Below are 25,438 nucleotides of genomic sequence, written 5' to 3' on the forward strand. Positions count from 1 at the left end.
TGTCTCTGTTTATTGAAGAGTGAGGATCTTAGCTGTCCCGTGACACTTCCTACGGCTGCCATAGGTTCTCAGAAGGCGGCAAAACACTGAATCGTGGCTTTGCAGGATCTGGCTGAAACAAAGTAGCGCGTTTGGGTAGTGGCTGGTTACAGTACTGTGAGACTCAGGCTCGTGCCGCGTCGACCGAAAGCTTTGTTTTCTTTCCTCTGTTTAGCTAAATGGAGATTCCCGGTCGGAATATTATCGCTTTTTTACAAGAAAAATTGCATAAAAATGGATTTTAAACAGCGGTTGACATGCTTCGAAGTACGGTAATGGAATATTTAGATTTTTTTTGTCATGAATTGCGCCATGCGCGCGACCCTGATTTACCATTTCGGATAGTGTCTGGGACGCACGAACAAAACGCCGCTATTCGGATATAACGATGGATTATTTTGGACCAAACCAACATTTGGTCCAAAATAATCCATCCAGCAGTCCTGGGAGTGCATTCTGACGAAGACAACAAAAGGTAATCAAACTTTTATAATAGTAAATCTGATATTGGTGAGTGCTAAACTTGCTGGGTGTCTAAATAGCTAGCCCGTGATGGCTGGGCTATGTACTTAGAATATTGCAAAATGTGCTTTCACCAAAAAGCTATTTTAAAATCGGACATATCGAGTGCATAGAGGAGTTCTGTATCTATAATTCTTAAAATAATTGTTATGCTTTTTGTGAACGTTTATCGTGAGTAATTTAGTAAATTGTTAGTGAATTCGCCGGAAGTTTGCGGGGGGTAGGCTAATTCTGAACGTCACATGCTAATGTAAAAAGCTGGTTTTTGATATAAATATGAACTTGATTGAACAAAACATGCATGTATTGTATAACATAATGTCCTAGGGTTGTCATCTGATGAAGATCATCAAAGGTTAGTGCTGCATTTAGCTGTCTTCTGGGTTTTTGTGACATTATATGCTAGCTTGAAAAATGGGTGTCTGATTATTTCTGGCTTGGTACTCTGCTGACATAATCTAATGTTTTGCTTTCGTTGTAAAGCCTTTTTGAAATCGGACAGTGTGGTTGGATTAACGAGAGTCTTGTCTTTAAATAGCTGTAAAATAGTCATATGTTTGAGAAATTGAAGTAATAGCATTTCAAAGGTTTTGAAAATCGCGCCACAGGATTCAACTGGCTGTTACGTAGGTGGGACGAATTCGTCCCGCCTGCCCCAGAGAGGTTAACAGCTAAAATCGCCACTGGACAACAAGTAGGCTGTAGTATATGTTTCAATTTACAACAACTTGGGATGTGCCAAGAACATTGATCGTATAAAATAAATGTGACTTTCACTGTCAGTTGCTGGCTAGATAGTTGTGAGCAGTATGGCAGATATGACTAAGGGCTGTAGGTGGAACCTGGAATGGAGCATTTAGAAGATACTCAAGGCCCTGGGGGCTGTAGGGGAAACCTGGAATGGAGCATTTAGAAGATACTCAAGGCCCTGGGAGCTGTAAGGGAAACCTGGAATGGAGTATTTAGAAGATACTCAAGGCCCTGGGGGCTGTAGGGGAAACCTGGAATGGAGTATTTAGAAGATATTCAAGGCCCTGGGGGCTGTAAGGGGATTAAAAACAGAGTGGTTGTGATGTCATTCAGAACAGATTAAAAAAACACACTACATGATTGAGGAAAATCATTTATTTAGTTCTATATGCTACAAAGACAAAAGCAATATCTTACCAGGATGATTAATTGAAAAATAATTGTTTTGCACGAAACAACCACAATAAAACAAAAGGCCACATTAGTTTCATGTTTAAATCAAATAACAATTTGTCTCCACTACTATAGAGACCAAAATGGGAAAATAAAGTAAATAATGATAGTAATTGAATTCTCCTCTCTTGTATGTTTTCTAACTCTGTAACATGTAACGGTATAACATTATACTGAACCTGTAACAGTAATGCCTGAACCACAACACCTATCAGTTTATCTGTATAGACATGAAAAGTTAAGGCATTTACAATGTATCAAACATAATGCTGTACAGTATATGACCAGTATATGACTGATGTTAAAGGACAGCTGCTGAATGAATAATACAACACACATTATATTAAAACACATTCCAATCAGAATAATACATGTATCAGTTAATAGATCACATTTGATCAAATGCCACTATTGTTCCAGCAGGTGGAGCTACAATGTAACAACATACAGCATTGTGACTCTCAGTTCTATATTAGAATTTCATGAGTTCCATTCTGATGGTTGTTATGGTGATCAGGTGATCTCAGCCTCACTCTTCTTCAACATGATCACCTGTTCAACACAGAAGTAGTTCATCAGTGTGGCCATGTATTTACTTATCCAATACAGAACCACTTAGAAATGTACATCATATCAGATGATTTACTAGTCAATTCTTTGCTACGAAGAATCCTATCAAATTATTTCGAATGAGGCTCCTGCTTATGTCCAGTTCTCCCTTATTAATACCAGAGCTATTTACTAATTATCAATACCAGGGCTATTTACTCATAATGTCCAGCTCTCCCAGGGTAGCCCAGTGGTTAGAGTGTTGGACTAGTAACCGAAAGGTTGCAAGTTCGAATCCCCGAGCTGACAAGGTACATCTGTCGTTCTGCCCCTGAACAAGGCAGTTAACGCACTGTTCCTAGGCCGTCATTGAAAATAAGAATTTGTTCTTAATGGACCCACCCATAACCACAGCCATACTCTGGACCTGGTTATTACCAAGGGGCTTTCTTCTGTGTGCCCTCGTCTCCTGCCTCTCTGGGAATGCCCTGGAGTGGGCCAACGCCGTATGGGGGGAAGGAGAAGCGCTTCCGGGCAGTTTCCGGGTAGAGCGGCGGGTGAACGTCTTGTCCACATTAGGCAGGGGACGAGGAGCGCACAGGAGTTCCCTTTGGACTTTCGGACCCTGGCCGCCGGTTGGATAACATGCTGGCTACCCGCGGACATCCAGATCGGGCTCTGTCCATCCCCCAGCAAACTCTCCTACGCCCATGGATCTGGGTGGTGCTGTACTTAGGGCGACCGGAGGAGGGGCCGGTCCATGCACCATCTGTGGCTGCACAGGGCACACTGCCGGTCAAAGGTGGGGAGGTTCCTCTGGGAGTCGAGGCAGCAGGCAGGGCACTCTCGTGTCACCCCAGGTGAGTCGGCACCAGGCTCACACAGAGCCCTCTGTTGCAGACATGTTTCTGTATATACATTTTCCTGAGTTTTCCTCGCATTCCCAGCAAAAGACGCTCGTAGATTCAAGCACAGCTGGGAACTTTATTGACAGATCATTTGCCCATAGTTTAGGGACCCCTATTGTTCCAGTGGATATGCCCTTCCCAATTTACGCCCTAGATAGTCGACCATTAGGGTCAGGGCTAATTAGGGAGGCCACCGCTCCACTGGACATGGTGACGCAGGAGGGTCACAAGGAGAGAATCAGTCTCTTCCTTATTGATTCTCCTGCGTTTCCCGTGGTGCTGGGCCTACCCTGGTTGGCCTGTCATGACCCCACTATTTCGTGGCAACGGGGTGGTCACGAAAGTGCTCCAGGAGGTGTTTAGGGGTTTCCGTCGGTGCTACTACGGTGGAAAGTCCAGACCAGGTCTCCACCGTGCGCATCCCCTCTGAATATGCCGATTTGGACCTCGCCTTCTATAAGAAGAAGGCGACTCAATTACCACCCCATCGACGGGGGGATTGTGAGATAAATTTCCTGGTAGACGCAGCACTTCCCAGGAGTCACGTGTATCCCCTGTCACAGGAGGAGACGGTGGCTATGGAAACACATGTCTCCGAATCTCTGGGGCAGGGATACATTCGGCCCTCCACTTCACCTGCCTCCTCGAGTTTCTTTTTTGTGAAGAAGGATGGAGGTCTGCGCCCGTGTATTGACTATCGAGGTATCAACCAGATCACTGTAAGGTACAGTTACCCGCTATCTCTCATAGCCAGTGCGATTGAGTCAATGCACGGGGCACGCTTCTTCACCAAATTGGATCTCAGGAGCGCTTACAACCTGGTGTGTATCCGGGAGGGAGACGAGTGGAAGATGGCTTTCAGTACCACCTCAGGGCACTATGAGTACCTCGTCATGCCGTATTGGTTGATGAATGCTCCATCAGTCTTCCAGGCCTTTGTAGATTAGATTTTCAAGGACCTGCACAGGCAGGGTGCAGTGGTGTATATTGATGACATCCTGATATACTCCGCTACATGTGCCGAGCATGTGTCCCTGGTGCGCAGGGTGCTTGGTCGACTGCTGGAGCATAACCTGTACGTCAAGGCTGAGAACTGTCTGTTCATCCAGCAGTCCGTCTCCTTCCTAGGGTACCGCATTTCCACTTCAGGGGTGGAGATGGAGAGCGACCGCATTTCAGCCGTGCGTAATTGGCCGACTCCCACCACGGTAAAGGAAGTGCAGCGGTTTCTAGGGTTTTCCAACTACTACCGGAGGTTTATCCGGGGTTTTGGTCAGGTAGCGGCTCCCATTACCTCACTGCTGAAGGGGGGACCGGTGCGATTGCGGTGGTCGGCTGAGGCGGACAGGGCTTTTGGTCACCTGAGGGCTCTGTTTACCTCGGCTCCTGTGCTGGCTCATCCGGATCCCTCTTTAATGTTCATAGTGGAGGTGGAAGCGTCCGAGGCTGGGATAGGAGCCGTGCTCTCTCAGCGCTCAGGTACGCCACCAATGCTCCGCCCCTGTGCCTTCTTTTCGAAGAAGCTCAGCCCGGCGGAGCGAAACTATGATGTGGGGGACCGGGAGCTGTTGGCTGTTGTCATGGCCTTGAAGGCATGGAGACATTGGCTTGAGAGGGCTAAACACCCTTTTCTCATCTGGACTGACCACCGCAATCTGGAGTACATCCGGGCAGCAAGGAGACTAAACCCTCGCCACGCAAGGTGGGCCATATTTTTTTACCCGTTTTGTTTTCACCCTATCCTACAGACCAGGTTCCCAGAACGTGAAGGCAAACGCACTGTCCCGGATGTATGACACAGAGGAGCGGCCCATGGATCACACCCCCATACTCCCGGCCTCTTGCTTGGTAGTGTGGGAGCTGGCCGCGGACATCGAACGGGCGTTATGTACAGAGCCCACTCCCCTCCAATGTCCAGCTGGGCGTCTGTACTGGTTTTATGTCTGCTGTCTGCGACCGTTTGATCTATTGGGCCCACATGTCACCCCCATCTTGTCATCTGGGCATTGGTCGGACAGTGCGCTGTCTTAGTGGGAAGTACTGGTTGTCCACTTTGGCTAAGGACGTGAGGGTTTATGTTTCCTCCTGCTCGGTGTGCGCCCAGTGCAAGGCCCCTAGGCACCTGCCCAGAGGGAAGTCACAACCCCTACCCGTTCCACAACGGCCGTGGTCTCACCTGTCGGTGGATTTCCAAACGGATCTTCCTCCCTCACAGGGTAACACCACGATCCTGGTCGTGGTGGGTTGGTTTTCTAAGTCCTGCCGCCTCCTCCCTCTGTCCGGTCTCCCTGCGGCCCTACAGACTGCGGAGGCCCTGTTTACACACGTCTTCCGGCACTAGGACATATTATTTGATCGAGGTCCCCAGTTCACGTCAAGAGTTTGGAGGGCATTCATGGAACGTCTGGGGGTCTCAGTCAGCCTTACCTCGGGTTTTCACCCCGAGAGTAACTGGCAGGTGGAGAGAGTGAACCAGGATGTGGGAAGGTTTCTGCGGTCTTATTGCCAGGACTGGCCGGGGGAGTGGGCGGCATTCGTGCCCTGGGCAGAGGCGGCCCAGAACTCGCTCCGCCACTCCTCCACTAACCTCTCCCCCTTCCAGTGCGTACTGGGGTACCAGCCGGTTCTTGCGCCTTGGCATCAGAGCCAGATCGAGGCTCCTGCGGTGGACGACTGGTTTAGGCGCTCTGAGGAGACGTGGGACGAAACTCATGTGCACCTTCAGCGGGCCGTGAGGTGCCATAAAACCAGCACAGACCGCCACCGCAGTGAGGCCCCGGTGTTCGCACCAGGGGACCGGGTCTGGCTCTCGACCCGAAACCTGCCCCTCCGCCTGCCCTGCCGGAAGCTGGGTCCGTGGTTTGTGGGGCCATTCAAAGTCCTGAGGAGAATAAACGAGGTGTGTTACAGTCTACAGCTCCCCCCGATTATCATATTAACCCCTCGTTTCATGTGTCTCTCCTCAGGCCGGTGGTGGCTGGTCCGCTCCAGGAATCTGAGGTGCGGGAGGTTCCTTCGCCCCCTCTGGACATCGAGGGGGCTCAGTCGTATGCAGTTCGGTCCATACTGGACTTGAGGCGTTGGGCGATGGGCCTTCAGTACCTCGTGGAGTGGGTGGGGTACGGTCCGGAGGAGAGATACTGGGTGCCGGTGGAGGACGTGTTAGACCCATCAATGCTACGGGAGTTCTACCGTCTCCATCCGGATCGCCCTGCGCCTCGCCCTCCGGGTCGTCCCCGAGGTCGGTGTTGGCACACTGCTGGAGCTGCGCATCAAGGGGGGGGGGGGTACTGTCATGACTTCTGCCGTCGGTCCCTCTCCTTGTTCGGGAGGCGTTCCACGTCACCGGTCTTCTAGCCATCGCCGATCCATCTTTCATTTTCCTTTTGTTTAGTCTTTGTTTTTTACACACCTGGTTTCATTCCCCAATTACATGTTCATGTACTTAAATACTTGGAGGGCTCACAACTTCTTCCAGCTAAATCAAGACAAGACTGAAGTACTTATTGTTGGATCTAGAGAGAGAATCTGGCCGCACATTTTAATTCACAGGCAACAAAGATAAAACACCAGGTAAAAAGCCTAGGTGTTATTTAAGTTTCTGTACTCAATTCCGAATCACACATTATGAAAGTGACCAAAATAGCTTTTTACCACCTGAGGAACATTGCCAAGGTGCGGCAGTTTCTCACTCAGGCTGATACAGAGAGACTCATCCATGCTTTTACTAAAAGCAGGCTTGACTACTGTAATGCTTTCCTGTCTGGTCTACCCAAGAAAGCTTTTGGTAAACTGCAAAACATACAGAATGCTGCAGGGTACTGACCAAGACCAGACAGAACACATTACACCGGTTTTAAGGTCTCTGTACTGTAAAACATACAGAATGCTGCAGGGTACTGACATAGAACAGACAGAGAACACATTACACTGGTTTTAAGGTCTCTGTACTGTAAAACATACAGAATGCTGCAGGGTACTGACCAAGACCAGACAGAGAACACATTACACTGGTTTTAAGGTCTCTGTACTGGCTGCCTGTGAGTTTTAGAATTCATTATAATATTCTTCTATTGGTTTTTAAATCAATCCATGATTGTGCAGCCCAATACATATCAGACATGCTTTAACTTATGTACACAGTAGGTCCCTCAGGTCCTCTGGCCTTTTAACTATCTCAAAGCCCAGGACCAAGAGGCATGGAGAGACCGCCTTTAGTTACTATGCCCCCAGCCTTTAGTTACTATGCCCCCAGCCTTTAGTTACTATGCCCCCAGCCTTTAGTTACTATGCCCCCAGCCTTTAGTTACTATGCCCCCAGCCTTTAGTTATTATGCCCCCAGCCTTTAGTTACTATGGCCCCAGCCTTTAGTTACTATGGGCCCCCAGCCTTTAGTTACTATGCCCCCAGCCTTTAGTTACTATGCCCCCAGCCTTTAGTTACTATGCCCCCAGCCTTTAGTTACTATGCCCCCAGCCTCTAGTTACTATGCCCCCAGCCTTTAGTTACTATGCCCCCAGCCTTTAGTTACTATGCCCCCAGCCTTTAGTTACTATGCCCCCAGCCTTTAGTTACTATGCCCCCAGCCTTTAGTTACTATGGCCCCAGCCTTTAGTTATTATGCCCCCAGCCTTTAGTTACTATGCCCCCAGCCTTTAGTTACTATGCCCCCAGCCTTTAGTTACTATGCCCCCAGACTTTAGTTACTATGCCCCCAGCCTCTGGAATAGCCAGAGAACCTGAGGGGGGCTGAAACTGTGGACATTTTTAAAAGAGATCTTAAAACACATAGGGTGCTTTTTAGTTGTTCAGTTTTTATTGTTGTTCTTTTAATTTTTTATGTTTGCTGTGTAGTCAATATTTCAGCTTTTATTTGAATTGTTTTTATTTGTTTTTTCATGTGAAGCACATTGTGTTGCAATCCATGTCTGAAATGTGCTGTATAAATAGCGCTAGATTTAATTGGATTTGATCTCAATCTCTCTCTATCTCATTTACAGACATGTAACACACAACACAACCTCACAATGCTACATGCTACATGCTAGTTACTGACAGATACAAGACCTCTGGGTGCAGTGGGTTGGGTGTTATACTGACAGATACAAGGCCTCTTGATATAGTGGGTTGGATGTTATACTGACAGATACAAGGCCTCTTGATATAGTGGGTTGGGTGTTATACTGACAGATACAAGGCCTCTGGTTGTAAAAAGGAGACAGATCATTTGTACATTAGGGTTAGTGATACAGTGATCTGGACCTACCTCAGTCTGTACATTAGGGTTAGTGATACAGTGATATGGACCTACCTCAGTCTGTACATTAGGGTTAGTGATACAGTGATCTGGACCTACCTCAGTCTGTACATTAGGGTTAGTGATACAGTGATCTGGACCTACCTCAGTCTGTACATTACGTCCCTGGATCCAGATACAGCTCTACCTAAAGTACACACAGATTACATTTATTAAAATGGCAATATGTAACTTTTTGAGCAACCCAACAAAATCCACATAGAAATGTGTTATAGATCTGTCATACTGCTTTAAAGCCAATCTAAGTAGCGGTAGATATTTTCCACGTGAGCTATTTCTATGCTTCCCATTCTTCAGATTTGTTTTTGCGACTATTACAAAGAGCTGAAACAACAGTATTTTTGGTTATAGAAAACACAGTGGTTTAGATGGTACAATGTTTATCTAAACTATAAACATTGCTTCTTAGGTAAATCTGAACAAAAAGTGAGTTAATTATTTTTCATGCCAGAATGAAACATTCTAAAACAGAGAGGTGCCGGGTCCTGTTTCAGCAGGTATCTGAGTATAGAGAGGTGCCGGGGACTGTTCCAGCAGGTATCTGAGTATAGAGAGGTGCCGGGTCCTGTTTCAGCAGGTATCTGAGTATAGAGAGGTGCCGGGTCCTGTTCCAGCAGGTATCTGAGTATAGAGAGGTGCCGGGTCCTGTTTCAGCAGGTATCTGAGTATAGAGAGGTGTCGGGTCCTGTTTCAGCAGGTATCTGAGTATAGAGAGGTGCCGGGTCCTGTTCCAGCAGGTATCTGAGTATAGAGAGGTGCCGGGTCCTGTTCCAGCAGGTATCTGAGGATAGAGAGGTGCCGGGTCCTGTTCCAGCAGATATGTGAGTATAGAGAGGTGCCGGGTCCTGTTCCAGCAGGTATCTGAGTATAGAGAGGTGCCGGGTCCTGTTCCAGCAGGTATCTGAGTATAGAGAGGTGCTGGGTCCTGTTCCAGCAGGTATCTGAGTATAGAGAGGTGCCGGGTCCTGTTTCAGCAGGTATCTGAGTAAAGAGAGGTGTCGGGTCCTGTTCCAGCAGGTATCTGAGTATAGAGAGGTGTCGGGTCCTGTTTCAGCAGGTATCTGAGTATAGAGAGGTGCCGGGTCCTGATCCAGCAGGTATCTGAGTATAGAGAGGTGCCGCGTCCTGTTCCAGCAGGTATCTGAGTATAGAGAGGTGCCGGGTCCTGTTCCAGCTGGTATCTGAGTATAGAGAGGTGCCGCGTCCTGTTCCAGCAGGTGTCTGAGTATCTACACTGGACTATCTAACTTTGTCACAGAAACTGAAATTAGGTGAACTACTAGAGTTTTAGCATAGTGCATCTTTAACTCTAAATGACTACCGACACAGTGGCACAGATGTAGGAAGAAATCCTCTTATCACTGCAGAAACTGATGGGTGGTGCTGAGCCCTCTGGCACAAAATGGATGCCATGATCTCTACTTTTCATCATCATCATTAAGCTGTCTGTCTGTCTGTCTGTCTGTCTGTCTGTCTGTCTGTCTGTCTGTCTGTCTGTCTGTCTGTCTGTCTGTCTGTCTGTCTGTCTGTCTGTCTGTCTGTCTGTCTGTCTGTCTGTCTGTCTGTCTGTCTGTCTGTCTGTCTGTCTGTCTGGAACGACCTTCTGACCTATATCTCTGTCTGTCTGTCTGTCTTCACTGCTGAGTATCCAGGGTCTGGAACGACGTTCTCTGAAAGAAACACATAAGCAGGTTACAACTAGTGACATGTTAAAAACACGAAAAAAAACATATTATTTTCTTCAGAAAAATGAGGAGAGTGTTGTTGGTCTCTCCCTTCTTCCTACCTCTCCTCCTGTTGTGTTGTCTCTTCTCTGTATAGTTGATGTCAGCATAGGTCACATCACCTGGACCAGATCCACCTGGAACTAAACACAGGAGAGAGAGAGGATATTAACACAGACTGGACCAGATCCACCTGGAACTAAACACAGGAGAGAGAGAGAGGATATTAACACAGACTGGACCAGATCCACCTGGAACTAAACACAGGAGAGAGAGAGAGGATATTAACACAGACTGGACCAGATCCACCTGGAACTAAACACAGGAGAGAGAGGATATTAACACAGACTGGACCAGATCCACCTGGAACTAAACACAGGAGAGAGAGAGGATATTAACACAGACTGGACCAGCTGAGAGAGGATAGTCTGAGTGTTATACAGTATTACAGTACCTGTGGTGTTATAGTGTTATTCAGTATTACAGTACCTGTGGTGTTATAGTGTTATACAGTACTACAGTACCTGTGGTGTTATAGTGTTATACAGTACTACAGTACCTGTGGTGTTATAGTGTTGTACAGTATTACTGTACCTGTGGTGTTATACAGTATTACAGTACCTGTGGTGTTATAGTGTTATACAGTATTACAGTACCTGTGGTGTTATAGTGTTATACAGTATTACAGTACCTGTGGTGTTATAGTGTTATACAGTACTACAGTACCTGTGGTGTTATAGTGTTATACAGTACTACAGTACCTGTGGTGTTATAGTGTTGTACAGTATTACTGTACCTGTGGTGTTATACAGTATTACAGTACCTGTGGTGTTATAGTGTTATACAGTATTACAGTACCTGTGGTGTTATAGTGTTATACAGTATTACAGTACCTGTGGTGTTATACAGTATTACAGTACCTGTGGTGTTATAGTGTTATTCAGTATTACAGTACCTGTGGTGTTATAGTGTTATACAGTATTACAGTAGCTGTGGTGTTATAGTGTTATACAGTACTACAGTACCTGTGGTGTTATAGTGTTATACAGTATAACAGTACCTGTGGTCTTATAGTGTTATACAGTACTACAGTACCTGTGGTGTTATAGTGTTATACAGTACCTGTGGTGTTATAGTGTTATTCAGTATTACAGTACCTGTGGTGTTATAGTGTTATTCAGTACTACAGTACCTGTGGTGTTATAGTGTTATTCAGTACTACAGTACCTGTGGTGTTATAGTGTTATACAGTATTACAGTACCTGTGGTGTTATAGTGTTATTCAGTACTACAGTACCTGTGGTGTTATAGTGTTATACAGTATTACAGTACCTGTGGTGTTATAGTGTTATTCAGTACTACAGTACCTGTGGTGTTATAGTGTTATTCAGTACTACAGTACCTGTGGTGTTATAGTGTTATACAGTACTACAGTACCTGTGGTGTTATAGTGTTATTCAGTATTACAGTACCTGTGGTGTTATAGTGTTATACAGTATTACAGTACCTGTGGTGTTATAGTGTTATTCAGTATTACAGTACCTGTGGTGTTATAGTGTTATTCAGTATTACAGTACCTGTGGTGTTATAGTGTTATTCAGTATTACAGTACCTGTGGTGTTATAGTGTTATACAGTACTACAGTACCTGTGGTGTTATAGTGTTATACAGTACCTGTGGTGTTATAGTGTTATGCAGTACCTGTGGTGTTATAGTGTTATACAGTACTACAGTACCTGTGGTGTTATAGTGTTATACAGTACTACAGTACCTGTGGTGTTATAGTGTTATACAGTATTACAGTACCTGTGGTGTTATAGTGTTATACAGTACTACAGTACCTGTGGTGTTATAGTGTTATTCAGTACTACAGTACTTGTGGTGTTATAGTGTTATTCAGTACTACAGTACCTGTGGTGTTGGAGGTCTTCACTGCAGAGTAGACTGGATCAGCTCCTGTAGACTTCTCTGGAGGAGACGAGACAATGGGTTAAAGACATAAAGACACTGTACTGTGTGTGTGTGTGTGTGTGTGTGTGTGTGTGTGTGTGTGTGTGTGTGTGTGTGTGTGTGTGTGTGTGTGTGTGTGTGTGTGTACGTACCTCTCCTTCTCCTGGGTTCTGGGTCCTGTTTGATTCTAACGTCAGGATAGGTAACATCTCTGGGTTCAGCTGCTACATCTTTGATCCTCTTGCAGAACAGGACCAGTAGAATGATCAGAGAGATGGAGAGAACAGCCACCAACCCAGAGACAGACAGAGGGAGGAGGAGAGAGGAGGGGAGGAGAGAGGTAGAGCCCCCATCTTGAAAAACACAAGAGAAAACAACAGTAAAAAGTTATAAACAAACTGATTAATATTATCTTAGACAGTACCAGTCAAAAGTTTGGACACAACTACTCATGCAAGGGTTTTTCTTTTTTTAACTATTTTCTACATCGGCATTCTCTTAACCAGATTCACGAGGTAGTCACCTGGAATGCATTTCAATTAACAGGTGTGCCTTATTAAAAGTTAATTTGTGGAATTTCTCTTCATTGTGCGTTTGAGCCAATCAGTTGTGTTGTGACAAGGTAGAGTTGGTATAGAGAAGATTGCCCTATTTGGTAAAATACCAAGTCCATATTATTGTCACGACACCGACGGATGGTGGCGCAGAGGTATTTAGGGGCTGCGTCCCTATTTTGGACGTCTAATAAGGGTTTTGGTATCTGTTTGGCGCCCTGCCCTGCCGTGTTTGGACTTTCTTTATTTTTGTGCATACGGATTAAAAGTCTGTTCAAGAATTTACTGTCTCCTGCGCTTGACTCTACCTCTCCTGCTTCCTTGAGCCAGCCCTGACAAATATGGCAAAAAACAGCTCAAATAAGCAACGAGAAACGACAGTCCATCAATACTTTAAGACATGAAGGTCAAATCTGGAATTTTTTCAAGAACTTTGAAAGATTCTTCAAGTGGAGTTGCAAAAACCATCAAGCGCAATGATGAAACTGGCTCTCATGAGGACCGCCACAGGAAAGAAAGACAGAGTTCCCTTTGCTGCAGAGGATGAGTTCATTAGTTACCAGCCTCAGAAATTGACAATTAACTGCACCTCAGATTGCATCCTAAATAAATGCTTCACAGAGGTCAAGTAACAGACACATCTCAACATCAACTGTTCAGAGGAGACTGTGTGAATCAGGCCTTCATGGTCGAATTGCTGCAAAGAAACCACTACTAAAGGACACCAATAATAAGAAGAGACTTGCTTGGACCAAAAAACACGAGCAATGGACATTAGACCGGTGAAAATCTGTCCTTTGGTCTGATGAGTCCAAATTTGACATTTTTGTGAGACGCAAATTAGTTGAACAGATGATCTCCGCATGTGTATTTCCCACCGTGAAGCATGGAGGAGGAGGTGTGATGGTGTGGGGGTGCTTTGCTGGTGACATTGTCTGTGATTTATCTAGAATTCAAGGCACACTTAACCAGCATGGCTACCACAGCATTCTGCAGCGATACGCTTAGTGGGACTATCATTTGTTTTTCAACAGGACAATGACATAAAGCACACCTCCAGGCTGTGTAAGAAGGAGAGTGATGGAGTGCTGCATCAGATGACCTGGCCTCCACAATCACCCAACCTCAACCCAACTGAGATGGTTTGGGATGAGTTGGACCGCAGAGTGAAGAAAAAGCTGCCAACAAGTGCCCAGCATATGTGGGAACTCCTTCAAGACTGTTGGAAAAGCATTCCTCAAGAAACTGGTTGAGAGAATGCCGAGAGTGTGCAAAGCTGTCATAAAGGCAAAGAGTGGCTACTTTGAAGAATCTCAAATATAAATATATTTTGATTTGTTTAACACTTTTTTGGTTACTACATGATTCCATGTGTTATTTCATAATTGTGATGTCTTCACTATATCTCCAATGTAGAAAATAGTAAAAAATAAAGAAAAACCCTTGAATGAGTGGGTGTGTCCAAACTTTTGACTGGTACTGTATGTACTGCGTCTAATGACCAAGCGAGATTACAAGAACACAAATTATTATGAATGTAACGTCTCAAACTTAACAGTGTAAAGAAGAACCAAATAATCTGAATGTCAAAGTTTCTCATATTCTCACCTGTCACAGTCATCCAGCTCTCTGGTGAATCTCCTTTCGAGTTGTAACACTTGTAGAGTCCTTCATCTGACTTGGATACTGCAGGGATGGTCATCTCTCCTGTAGTCTCAGCCCTGATGAGGGATCCATCTTTGTAGAAAACAGCTGTGAGGTCAGAGGGAGTTTCCTGATATCTGCAGCGCAGAGTCACAGAATCTCCCTCAGTCACAGGAAGGGCAGGGCTCTCCAGGATCATAGGACCAGCTGTATATAATATATAAACATCATATATAAACAGGTCTCTCCAGGATCATATATTAACATAACATCAGCTATCTGAAACCAGATGAACCACTAAACACTATAATGTTAGTAGATGGTGTTTGTGGACATACCATGTACTGTGATGTTGACAGCATTGCTGTGTTCTCCAGAACCAGACTCACACCAGTACACTCCACTGTCTGATGGTGTTAGTGACACATTGCATGAAGACCCTTGTTGTTTTCCCCAGTCAGTATGACACTCTGAAAGGATTCCTCTCGTTGTGTTCCTCACCACTCTCCATCTAGCAGAGTTCCCCTGAACCTCACAGCTCAGAGAGACAGACTCATATTCAAAGAACTGAGATCTGTCAGGACTGAGACTCAGAGATGCTTGGTTAGAGAGAACTGAGAGAGAGAAAGTCTGATCTGAGAGACACACAGAGAGAGAAAAAAGAGAGGGATGTAGAGAGAGAGATACATAGAGAGGGTCAGTCTGATATCTGTACTATTGTAATATATTCCAGAGCTGGGTCTGTATCACATCTGAGTTAAACATTGATTTGTTCTACCAGTCTACACCAGATTCAATGAGACCCTTTCTGCCCTTTGTCAGGTCTCTCCAGGATCACAGCTCCAGCTGTATACAATATATAAACATCATATATAAACAGGTCTCTCCAGGATCACAGCTCCAGCTGTATACAATATATAAACATCATATATAAACAGGTCTCTCCAGGATCACAGCTCCAGCTGTATATAATATATAAACATCATATATAAACAGGTCTCTCCAGGATCACAGCACCATGTCACGTCCTGACCAGTAAAGGGCTTATTTGTTATTGATGTTTGGTCAGGACGTGGCAGGGGGTATTTGTTTAGAGTGTTTATGGGTTTGTTATATTATGTGTTTATGTAGAGGGGTGTTGGTTTAGAGTGTACCGGGGTTTTAGGTTTAGGTTCTAGGTTAGGATATTCTATGTTAGTTCTAGGTTGTTTAGGTCTATGTTTAGCTTTATTGATTTGCCCTTCAATTGGGGGCAGCTGTTCCTCGTTGCCTCTGTTTGAAGGTCCTATGTATAGGGGTGTCTTGTAGTAGGGAATTGTGGGTAGTTATTTTCTGTATAGCTGATATGCCTTATGGAACTGTTTAGTCGTTGTTTGTTTATTTTGTAAGTGTTCACTTTTCTTCAAATTAAAAAAGATGAGCATACACATTCCCGCTGCATTTTGGTCCACTTCCTACGACAGCCGTGACAGAACTACCCACCATAAACGTACCAAGCAGCGGAAGAAGGAGAAGCAGCAGAGCTCCTTGGAATCATGGACATGGGAGGAAATTCTGGACGGGGCTGAACCATGGCACCAGGCTGGTGAATACCGTCGCCCACCGGAGGAGATAGAGGCAGCCAAGGCGGAGTGGCGCCGGTATGAGGCTTTGTACGCGCCGATGGGGAAGCACGAGAGGCACCCCCAATAATTTTTTTGGGGGGGGCACACGGGTAGTTTGGCTGGGCCAAGAGTGAGCCCTAAGTCAACTCCTCATGCTTATTATGGGAAGCATTTGGAGTGGAGAGCACCGGAGTATGCGGAAGTGCGCACGATCTCGCCCATGCGCACGCACAGTCTGGTGCGAGCGATCCCAGCCCCTCGCAAGTGCCGTGCTAGAGTAGGCATCCAGCCTGGAAGGAGGATGCCTGTACAGCGCATCTGGCCACCAGTGCGCCTCCTAGGCCCAGGCTACACTACGCCTGCTCTACGCACGGCAACCATCAGGCCTCTGCACAGCCCAGTTCGCCCTGTACCAGCACTCTGCTCGTGCAGGGCTGCTATTACCATCCAGCCAGGACGGGTTGTGCAAGAGGTGCGCTCCAGACCTCCAGTGCTTACCCATGGCCCGGTGTATCCAGTCCCTGCTTCTCGTGCTAGCCCTGTGGTGCATGTCCCTAGTCTGGCACCTCCTAAGCCAGCCCCACGCATCAGGCCTTCAGTGCGCAGTGCCCAGTCCAGAGTGTCCGGCAACAGTGTACAGTCCGGAACCGAGTGAGTCGCCCTACAGTCCGGAACCGAGTGAGTCGCCCTACAGTCCGGAACCGAGTGAGTCGCCCTACAGTCCGGAACCGAGTGAGTCGCCCTACAGTCCGGAACCGAGTTAGTCGCCCTACAGTCCGGAACCGAGTGAGTCGCCCTACAGTCCGGAACCGAGTGAGTCGCCCTACAGTCCGGAACCGAGTGAGACGGCATACAGTCCAGAACCGAGCGAGACGCTCATCAGCCCAAGGTCTCCAGCGATGCGCATCAGCCCGAGGTCTCCAGCGACGCATCATAGCCCTGAGCTTTCAGCGGGGGTGGACAGGTTAGGTGGGGGACTTAGGCCTGAGCCTGATCCACCTCCAGTATAGGTGGGTTGGGGAGGGGGGGGTGTAGCACGGTAACCGTCGGTGACGGCAGCCACCCTCCCTTCCCTCCCTTTAGTTAGGGGGGTTTATTTTTGTAGATCATTTTTTTTGTTAGGTGCATCCGGGTTCTGCACCTTTGGGGGACGGTACTGTCACGTCCTGACCAGTAAAGGGCTTATTTGTTATTTATGTTTGGTCAGGACGTGGCAGGGGGTATTTGTTTAGAGTGTTTATGGGTTTGTTATATTATGTGTTTATGTAGAGGGGTGTTGGTTTAGAGTGTACCGGGGTTTTAGGTTTAGGTTCTAGGTTAGGATATTCTATGTTAGTTCTAGGTTGTTTAGGTCTATGTTTAGCTTTATTGATTTGCCCTTCAATTGGGGGCAGCTGTTCCTCGTTGCCTCTGTTTGAAGGTCCTATGTATAGGGGTGTCTTGTAGTAGGGAATTGTGGGTAGTTATTTTCTGTATAGCTGATATGCCTTATGGAACTGTTTAGTCGTTGTTTGTTTATTTTGTAAGTGTTCACTTTTCTTCAAATTAAAAAAGATGAGCATTCACATTCCCGCTACGTTTTGGTCCACTTCCTACGACAGCCGTGACAGACCAGCTGTATATAATATATAAACATCATATTTAAACAGGTCTATCCAGGATCACAGCTCCAGCTGTATATAATATATAAACATCATATATAAACAGGTCTCTCCAGGATCACAGCTCCAGCTGTATATAATATATAAACATCATATATAAACAGGTCTCTCCAGGATCACAGCTCCAGCTGTATATAATATATAAACATCATATATAAACAGGTCTCTCCAGGATCACAGCTCCAGCTGTATGTAATATATAAACATCATATATAAACAGGTCTCTCCAGGATCACAGCTCCAGCTGTATATAATATATAAACATCGTATATAAACATAACATCAGCTATCAGAAACCAGATGAACCACTAAACACTATAATGTTAGTAGATGGTGTTTGTGGACATACCATCATATTCAAAGAACTGAGATCTGTCAGGACTGACGCTCAGAGAGGCTGGAGGAGAGAGATCTAAGAGAGAGAGAGAAAGGGAGAGAGAAGAGAGCGATGAAGCCTGTGAGCTGCATTGGAACAGAGATGCTGAAACACAGCAGAGAGAGTCTATTCTCTAGCTGTTTAACCTGGTGATGAGGGTAGGCTACTATCCTGAGATCTGGAGACAAGGCTTTATATTCTAACAGAGATGCTGAAACAGAGACAGTAGATCTAGCTGGTCTGTCATAATATAATAGAGACAGTAGATCTAGCTGGTCTGTCATAATATAATAGAGACAGTAGATCTAGCTGGTCTGCCATAATATAATAGAGACAGTAGATCTAGCTGGTCTGTCATAATATAATAGAGACAGTAGCTCTAGCTGGTCTGTCATAATATAATAGAGACAGTAGATCTAGCTGGTCTGTCATAATATAATAGAGACAGTAGATCTAGCTGGTCTGTCATAATATAATAGAGACAGTAGATCTAGCTGGTCTGTCATAATATAATAGAGACAGTAGATCTAGCTGGTCTGTCATAATATAATAGAGACAGTAGATCTAGCTGGTCTGTCATAATATAATAGAGACAGTAGATCTAGCTGGTCTGTCATAATATAATAGAGACAGTAGATCTAGCTGGTCTGTCATAATATAATAGAGACAGTAGATCTAGCTGGTCTGTCATAATATAATAGAGACAGTAGATCTTTCTCCAGATTATGTCCTGGTCTCCAGACAGAAGGGAGGGAGAGACCCAGTTGGTGTATTTACCCTCTATTTAATTAGGCAAGTCAGATTAGAACAACATGTAATTTACAATGACATCCTAGGAATATTTGTTCAGTGGCAGAACGACAGACTTTTACCTTCTCAGCTCGGTGATTCAATCCACCAACCTTTCGGTAACTAGTCCAATGCTCTAACCGCTAGGCTACCTGCCGCCCCAGACTATCACTGCCCCTTTTGTTGTATTGTAGTCCTGATCACTTCCCTATTGTTGTACTGTAGACCTGATCACTGCCCTATTGTTGTACTGTAGACCTGATCACTGCCCTATTGTACTGTAGACCTGATCACTGCCCTATTGTTGTACTGTAGACCTTATCACTGCCCTATTGTTGTACTGTAGACCTTATCACTGCCTTATTGTTGTACTGTAGACCTGATCACTGCCCTATTGTTGTACTGCAGACCTGATCACTGCCCTATTGTTGTACTGTAGACCTGATTAGTGACACCCCCACAGGGTTGGAGTTATAGTCATTATGTAGCTATTATATTTGAGTCTATATCTCACATCACAGAGTATCACTTTCTACCCTGTGATGTGTTGCAGGTGAGAGCAGCTAGAACAGGTGGAGATCCATTATGGAACCTTCTATACTAAGAGAATAAGGACTGGAGACATGAAGAACCAATGAAGAGACCAGGAAGAAATGATACTATTATAGAACAGGTGATGAATATAGATAAATGTTACTATTATAGAACAAGTGAAGAATATAGATAAATTATACTATTATAGAACAGGTGATGAATATAGATAAATGTTACTATTATAGAACAAGTGAAGAATATAGAGAAATGTTACTATTATAGAACAGGTGATGAATATAGATAAATGTTACTATTATAGAACAGGTGATGAATATAGATAAATGTATACTATTATAGAACAGGTGATGAATATAGATAAATGTTACTATTATAGAACAGGTGATGAATATAGATAAATGTACTCACCTCCACCTTGTCCGAGGCTACAGTATACCAGTGTACTCAACAGCACTGAAACACACAGAGAGAACTATCACTATGGTACATGATGTAAACACTGAAACACACAGAGAGAACTATCACTATGGTACATGATGTAAACACTGAAACACACAGAGAGAACTATCACTATGGTACATGATGTAAACACTGAAACACACAGAGAGAACTATCACTATGGTACATGATGTAAACACTGAAACACACAGAGAGAACTATCACTATGGTACATGATGTAAACACTGAAACACACAGAGAACTATCACTATGGTACATGATGTAAACACTGAAACACACAGAGAGAACTATCACTATGGTACATGATGTAAACACTGAAACACACAGAGAGAACTATCACTATGGTACATGATGTAAACACTGAAACACACAGAGAGAACTATCACTATGGTACATGATGTAAACGCTGAAACACACAGAGAGAACTATCACTATGGTGCATGATGTAAACACTGAAACACACAGAGAGAACTATCACTATGGTACATGATGTAAACACTGAAACACACAGATAACTATCACTATGGTACACGATGGTGCTCTACGACCTCCACAAGTCTCAAGGGACCTCGACTGAAGGTAACCCATGGTAACCCATACAAATGAATGGTAGTATGGAGGTATATATAGATATTAACCTTCATCTGAAGGTAACCCATACAAATGAATGGTAGTATGGAGGTATATATAGATATTAACCTTAATCTGAAGGTAACCCATACAATTGAATGGAGATATCTATATATATATAGATATTAAACCTTAATTTTATTTTTATTTTGTTATTTCACCTTTTTTAACCAGGTAAGCTAGTTGAGAACAAGTTCTCATTTACAACTGCGACCTGGCCAAGATAAAGCAAAGCAGTGCGACACAAACAACAACACAGAGTTACACGTGGAATAAACAAATGAACAGTCAACGTACAGTCAATAACACAATAGAAAAAAGTGTATATATACAGTGTGTGCAAATGAGGTAAGGTAAGGTAGGTTAGGCAATAAATAGGCCATAGAGGTGAAATAATTACAATTTAGCAATTAAACACTGGAGTGATAGAGACTGGAGTGATAGATGTGCAGAAGATGAATGTGCAAGTAGAGATACTGGGGTACAAAAATAAAGAATAACAGTATGGGGATGAGGTAGTTGGATGGGCTGTTTACAGATGAGCTATGTACAGGTGCAGTGATCTGTGAGCTGCTCTGACAGCTGGTGCTTAAAGCTAGTGAGGGAGATATGAGTCTCCAGCTTCAGTGATTTTTGCAATTCGTTCCAGTCATTGGCAGCAGAGAACTGGAAGGAAAGGCGGCCGAAGGAGGAAATGCTTTTGGGGGTGACCAGTGAAATATACCTGCTGGAGCGCGTGCTACGGGTGGGTGCTGCTCTGGTGACCAGTGAGCTGAGATAAGGCGGGGCTTTACCTAGCAAAGACTTATAGATGACCTGGAGCCAGTGGGTTTGGCGACGAATATGAAGCGAGGGCCAGCCAACGAGAGCATATAGGTCACAGTGGTGGGTAGTATATGGGGCTTTGGTGACAAAACAGATGGCACTGTGATAGACTACATCCAATTTGTTGAGTAGAGTGTTGGAGGCTATTTTGTAAATGACATCGCCGAAGTCGAGGATCGGTAGGATAGTCAGTTGTTTTACGAGGGTATGTTTGGCAGCATGAGTGAAGAATGCTTTGTTGCGAAATAGGAAGTCGATTCTAGATTTCAATTTGCATTGGAGATGCTTAATGTGACTCTGGAAGGATAGTTTACAGTCTAACCAGACACCTAGGTATTTGTAGATGTCCACATATTCTAAGTCAGAACCGTCCAGAGTAGTGATGCTAGGTGGGCAGGTGCTGGTAGCGATTGGTTGAAGAGCATGCATTTAGTTTTACTTGCATTTAGCAGTTGGAGGCCACGGAAGGAGAGTTGTATGGCATTGAAGCTCATCTGGAGGTTAGTTGACACAGTGTCCAAAGAAAGGCCAGAAGTATACAGAATGGTATCGTCTCCATAGAGGTGGATCAGAGAATCAACAGCAGCAAGAGCAACATCATTGATGTATACAGAGAAAAGAGTCGGCCCAAGAATTTGACCCTGTGGCACCCCATAGAGACTGCCAGAGGTCTGGACAACAGGCCCTCTGATTTGACACACTGAACTCTGTCTGAGAAGAAGTTGGTGAACCAGGCGAGGCAGTCATTTGAGAAACCAAGGCTGTTGAGTCTGCCGATAAGAATGTGGCAATTGACAGAGTCGAAAGCCTTGGCCAGGTCGATGAAGACAGCTGCACAGTACTGTCTCTTATTGATGGAGGTTATGATAACTTTTAGGACCTTGAGCGTGGCTGAGGTGCACCCATGACCAGCTGGGAAACCAGATTACATAGCAGAGAAGGTACGGTGGGATTTGAAATGGTCGGTGATCTGTTTGTTAACTTAGCTTTCAAATACCTTAGAAAGGCAGGGTAGGATAGATATAGGTCTGTAGCAGTTTGTGTTTAGAGTGTCTCCCCCTTTGAAGAGGGGATGACCGCGGCAGCTTTCCAATCTTTGGGAATCTCAGACGTTACGAAAGAGAGGTTGAACAGGCTAGTAATAGGGGTTGCAACAATTTCGGCTGATAATTTTAGAAAGAGAGGGTCCAGATTGTCTAGCCCGGCTGATTTGTAGGGGTCCAGATTTTGCCGCTCTTTCAGAACATCAGCTATCTGGATCTGGGTAAAGGAGAATAGGGAGGAGGCTTGGGCAAGTTGCTGTGGGGGGTGTAGGGCTATTGACCAGGGTAGGGGTGGCCAGGTGGAAAATATGGCAAGCCGTAGAAAAATGCTTATTGAAGTTCTCAATTATCATGGATTTATCAGTGGTGACAGTGTTTCCTAGCCTCAGTGCAGTGGACAGCTGGGAAGAGGTGCTCTTATTCTCCATGGACTTTACAGTGTCCCAGAACTTTTGGGAGTTTGTGCTGCAGGATGCACATTTCTGTTTGAAAAAGCTAGCCTTTGCTTTCCTATCTGCCTGTGTAAATTGGTTCCTAACTTCCCTGAAAAGGAATATCACATATCACAGGGCCTATTCGATTCTAATGCAGTATGCCACAGGATGTTTTTGTGCTGGTCAAGGGCAGTCAAGTCTGGATTGAACCACGGGCTATATCTGTTCCTGGTTCTACACTTTTTCATTGGGGCATGCTTATTTACGATTGTGAGGAAAGCACTTTTAAAGAATAACCAGGCATCTTCTACTGACGGAATGACGTCTGAAGGTAACCCATGGTAACCCATACAAATGAATGGAAGTATGGAGATATATATAGATATTAAACCTTCATCTGAAGGTAACCCATACAAATGAAGTGAATATACAAATATATTTCCTTATCTTTCTTATATCTCGTAGATACGAGACACTATCCTAAACCTTATTCCTTAAACCTTAAATGAAAAAAATGTTTACTGTATTTTTTGCCATTTCTGAATGTGTTATTAAATGCACAGGTGTAGTAGTAGTAGTACAGGCCAAATTAAATATTTTATCAAATCATATTTATTTAAAAAAATATACAGACTGTTTGGCCATAATGACCATCGTTATGTTTGGAGGAAAAAGGGGGAGGCTTGCAAGCCGAATAACACCATCCCAACCGTGAAGCACGGGGGGTGGCAGCATCATGTTGTGGGGGTGCTTTGCTGCACCAGTGTGCACTTCACAACATAGATGGCATCATGAGGAATGAAAAATGATGTGGATATATTGAAGCAACATCTCAAGACATCAGTCAAGAAGTTTAAGCTTGGTAGCAAATGGGTCTTCCAAATGGACAATGACCCCAAGCATTCTTCCAAAGTTGCGGCAAAATGGCTTAAGGACAACAAAGTCAAGTATTGGAGTGGCCATCACAAATCCCTGACCTCAATCCTATAGAAAATGTCTGGGTAGAATTAAAAAATGTGTGCGAGCAAGAAGGCCTACAAACCTGACTCAGTTACACCAGCTCTGTCAGGAGGAATGGGCCAAAATTCACCCAACTTATTGTGGGAAGCTTGTGAACGGCTACCCTAAACATTTGACCCAAGTTAAACAATTTAAAGGCAATGCTACCAAATACTAATTGAGTGTATGTAAACTTCTAACCCACTGGAAATGTGATGAAAGAAATAAAACCTGAAAAAATCATTCTCTCTACGATTATTCTGACATTTCACATTCCTAAGATAAAGTGGTGATCCTAACTGACCTAAGACAGGGAATTTTTACTAGGATTAAATGTCAGGTGTAGTGAGAAACTGAGTTTATATGTACTTGGCTAAAGTGTATGTAAACTTCTGACTTATTGACAATAGACAAAATAGATATTCAACTATACATATGATAAACTATTTAGATATTAAACTATTTAGATATTAAACCATATTGATATTAATCCATATAGATATTAAACCATATAGATATTAATCTATATAGATATTAATCTATATATATATTAACATATACAGATATTAAACTATACATATATTAAACTACATAGATATTAAACTATACAGATATTAGACTATATATATATATATATATATATATATATATATTAAATTATGTTGATATTAAACCATACAGATATTAAACTATACAGATATTAAACTATTTAGAAATTAAACTATATAGATATTAAACTATATAGATATTAAACTATATATATTAAATATTATAGATATTAAACCATACACATTTTAAAATATATAGATATTAAACTATATAGATATTAAACCATATATATATGAAATATTATAGATTTTAAACCATACAGATATTAAAGTATACAGATATTAAACCATATAGATATACAGATATTAAACCATACAGATATTACAATTATATCTAGACATTGAACTGTATATATATTAAACCATTTAGATAATATTCAACTCACAGAGTAGAAGACAGGTGCGTTCCATCTCAACGTGACGATAACTAACTGTATCTAAACTCTAGTGACTTGTAGTAGCCTGTCCATCCCCCCACCGACCCACCCACCCACCTCTCCTCTCTAACCATCTATACTTCCTCTTGAGAAGGACTGAGAGGTATGAAAGATGTGTGTGACAGAATGAGGGGCCCTAGAGAGGAGAGATACACAGAAAGAGAGAGAGATAGAGAGGGAGAGAAAGAGAGAAAGAGAGAGAGAAACACAGAGAGAGAGGTAGAGAGAGATAAATAGATATATATAGAAGAAAGGGACAGAGAGAGAGAGAGAGAGAGAGAGAGAGAGATGGAGAGAGGGAGAGAGAGAGAAAGACAGACTCTCTCTCTCTCTCTCTCTCTGTCTCCCTCTCGCACACACACTTGCTGTCTTGATCTCTGAATGCTCGGCTATGAAAAGCCAACTGACATTTACTCCTAAGGTGCTGACCGGTTGCTCCCTCTACATCCACTGTTTATATTATTTGAATGTCTATGAATGTTTGAACAGCTTGAAAAATGACCTAGCATTTATGGCCATGTACTCTTATAATCTCCAACCAGTTCGGATTTAAGTATAACTTTTGTATGACTGAAGCCTTTAATGAGAGGTCTAATGCTTCAAAATGTAA

The 25,438-nt window shown here is 43.9% G+C and overlaps 2 protein-coding genes across 2 annotated transcripts in view; one reads left to right on the forward strand and one right to left on the reverse strand.

Moving 5' to 3' along the window:
- LOC145861820 (butyrophilin subfamily 1 member A1) overlaps positions 1-25,438 on the forward strand; it is a 315,627-nt gene that overhangs the window by 129,572 nt on the left and 160,617 nt on the right. The gene's annotated exons all lie outside the window — the stretch shown is intronic.
- Positions 1,672-24,866, reverse strand: LOC123732533 (uncharacterized). The gene is made up of 11 exons (XM_082965424.1): positions 24,778-24,866; positions 19,802-19,846; positions 18,026-18,088; positions 14,750-15,046; positions 14,376-14,618; positions 12,366-12,566; positions 12,175-12,231; positions 10,326-10,406; positions 10,148-10,209; positions 8,624-8,666; positions 1,672-2,316 (listed from the first exon to the last, which is right to left on the reverse strand). Exons 1-9 carry the CDS (start codon positions 24,800-24,802, stop codon positions 10,148-10,150), a joined length of 1,074 nt encoding a protein of 357 aa, XP_082821550.1. The 5' UTR covers positions 24,803-24,866; the 3' UTR covers positions 1,672-2,316; positions 8,624-8,666.

This window comes from Salmo salar, chromosome 18 (assembly GCF_965601325.2).
Source record: "Salmo salar chromosome 18, fSalSal1, whole genome shotgun sequence".
In the NCBI taxonomy this organism is placed as follows: Eukaryota; Metazoa; Chordata; class Actinopteri; order Salmoniformes; family Salmonidae; genus Salmo; species Salmo salar.

Excerpts from the sequence above, each read along its gene's own strand:
- LOC123732533 (XM_082965424.1), bottom strand. The coding sequence starts at position 24,802 with ATGGAACGCACCTGTCTTCTACTCT. Across the intron at positions 10,407-12,174 it reads GAAGACCTCCAACACCACAG|TTCCAGGTGGATCTGGTCCA; the intron begins GTACTGTAGTAC and ends TCCTGTGTTTAG. Across the intron at positions 10,210-10,325 it reads ACAACACAACAGGAGGAGAG|AGAACGTCGTTCCAGACCCT; the intron begins GTAGGAAGAAGG and ends TGTTTCTTTCAG.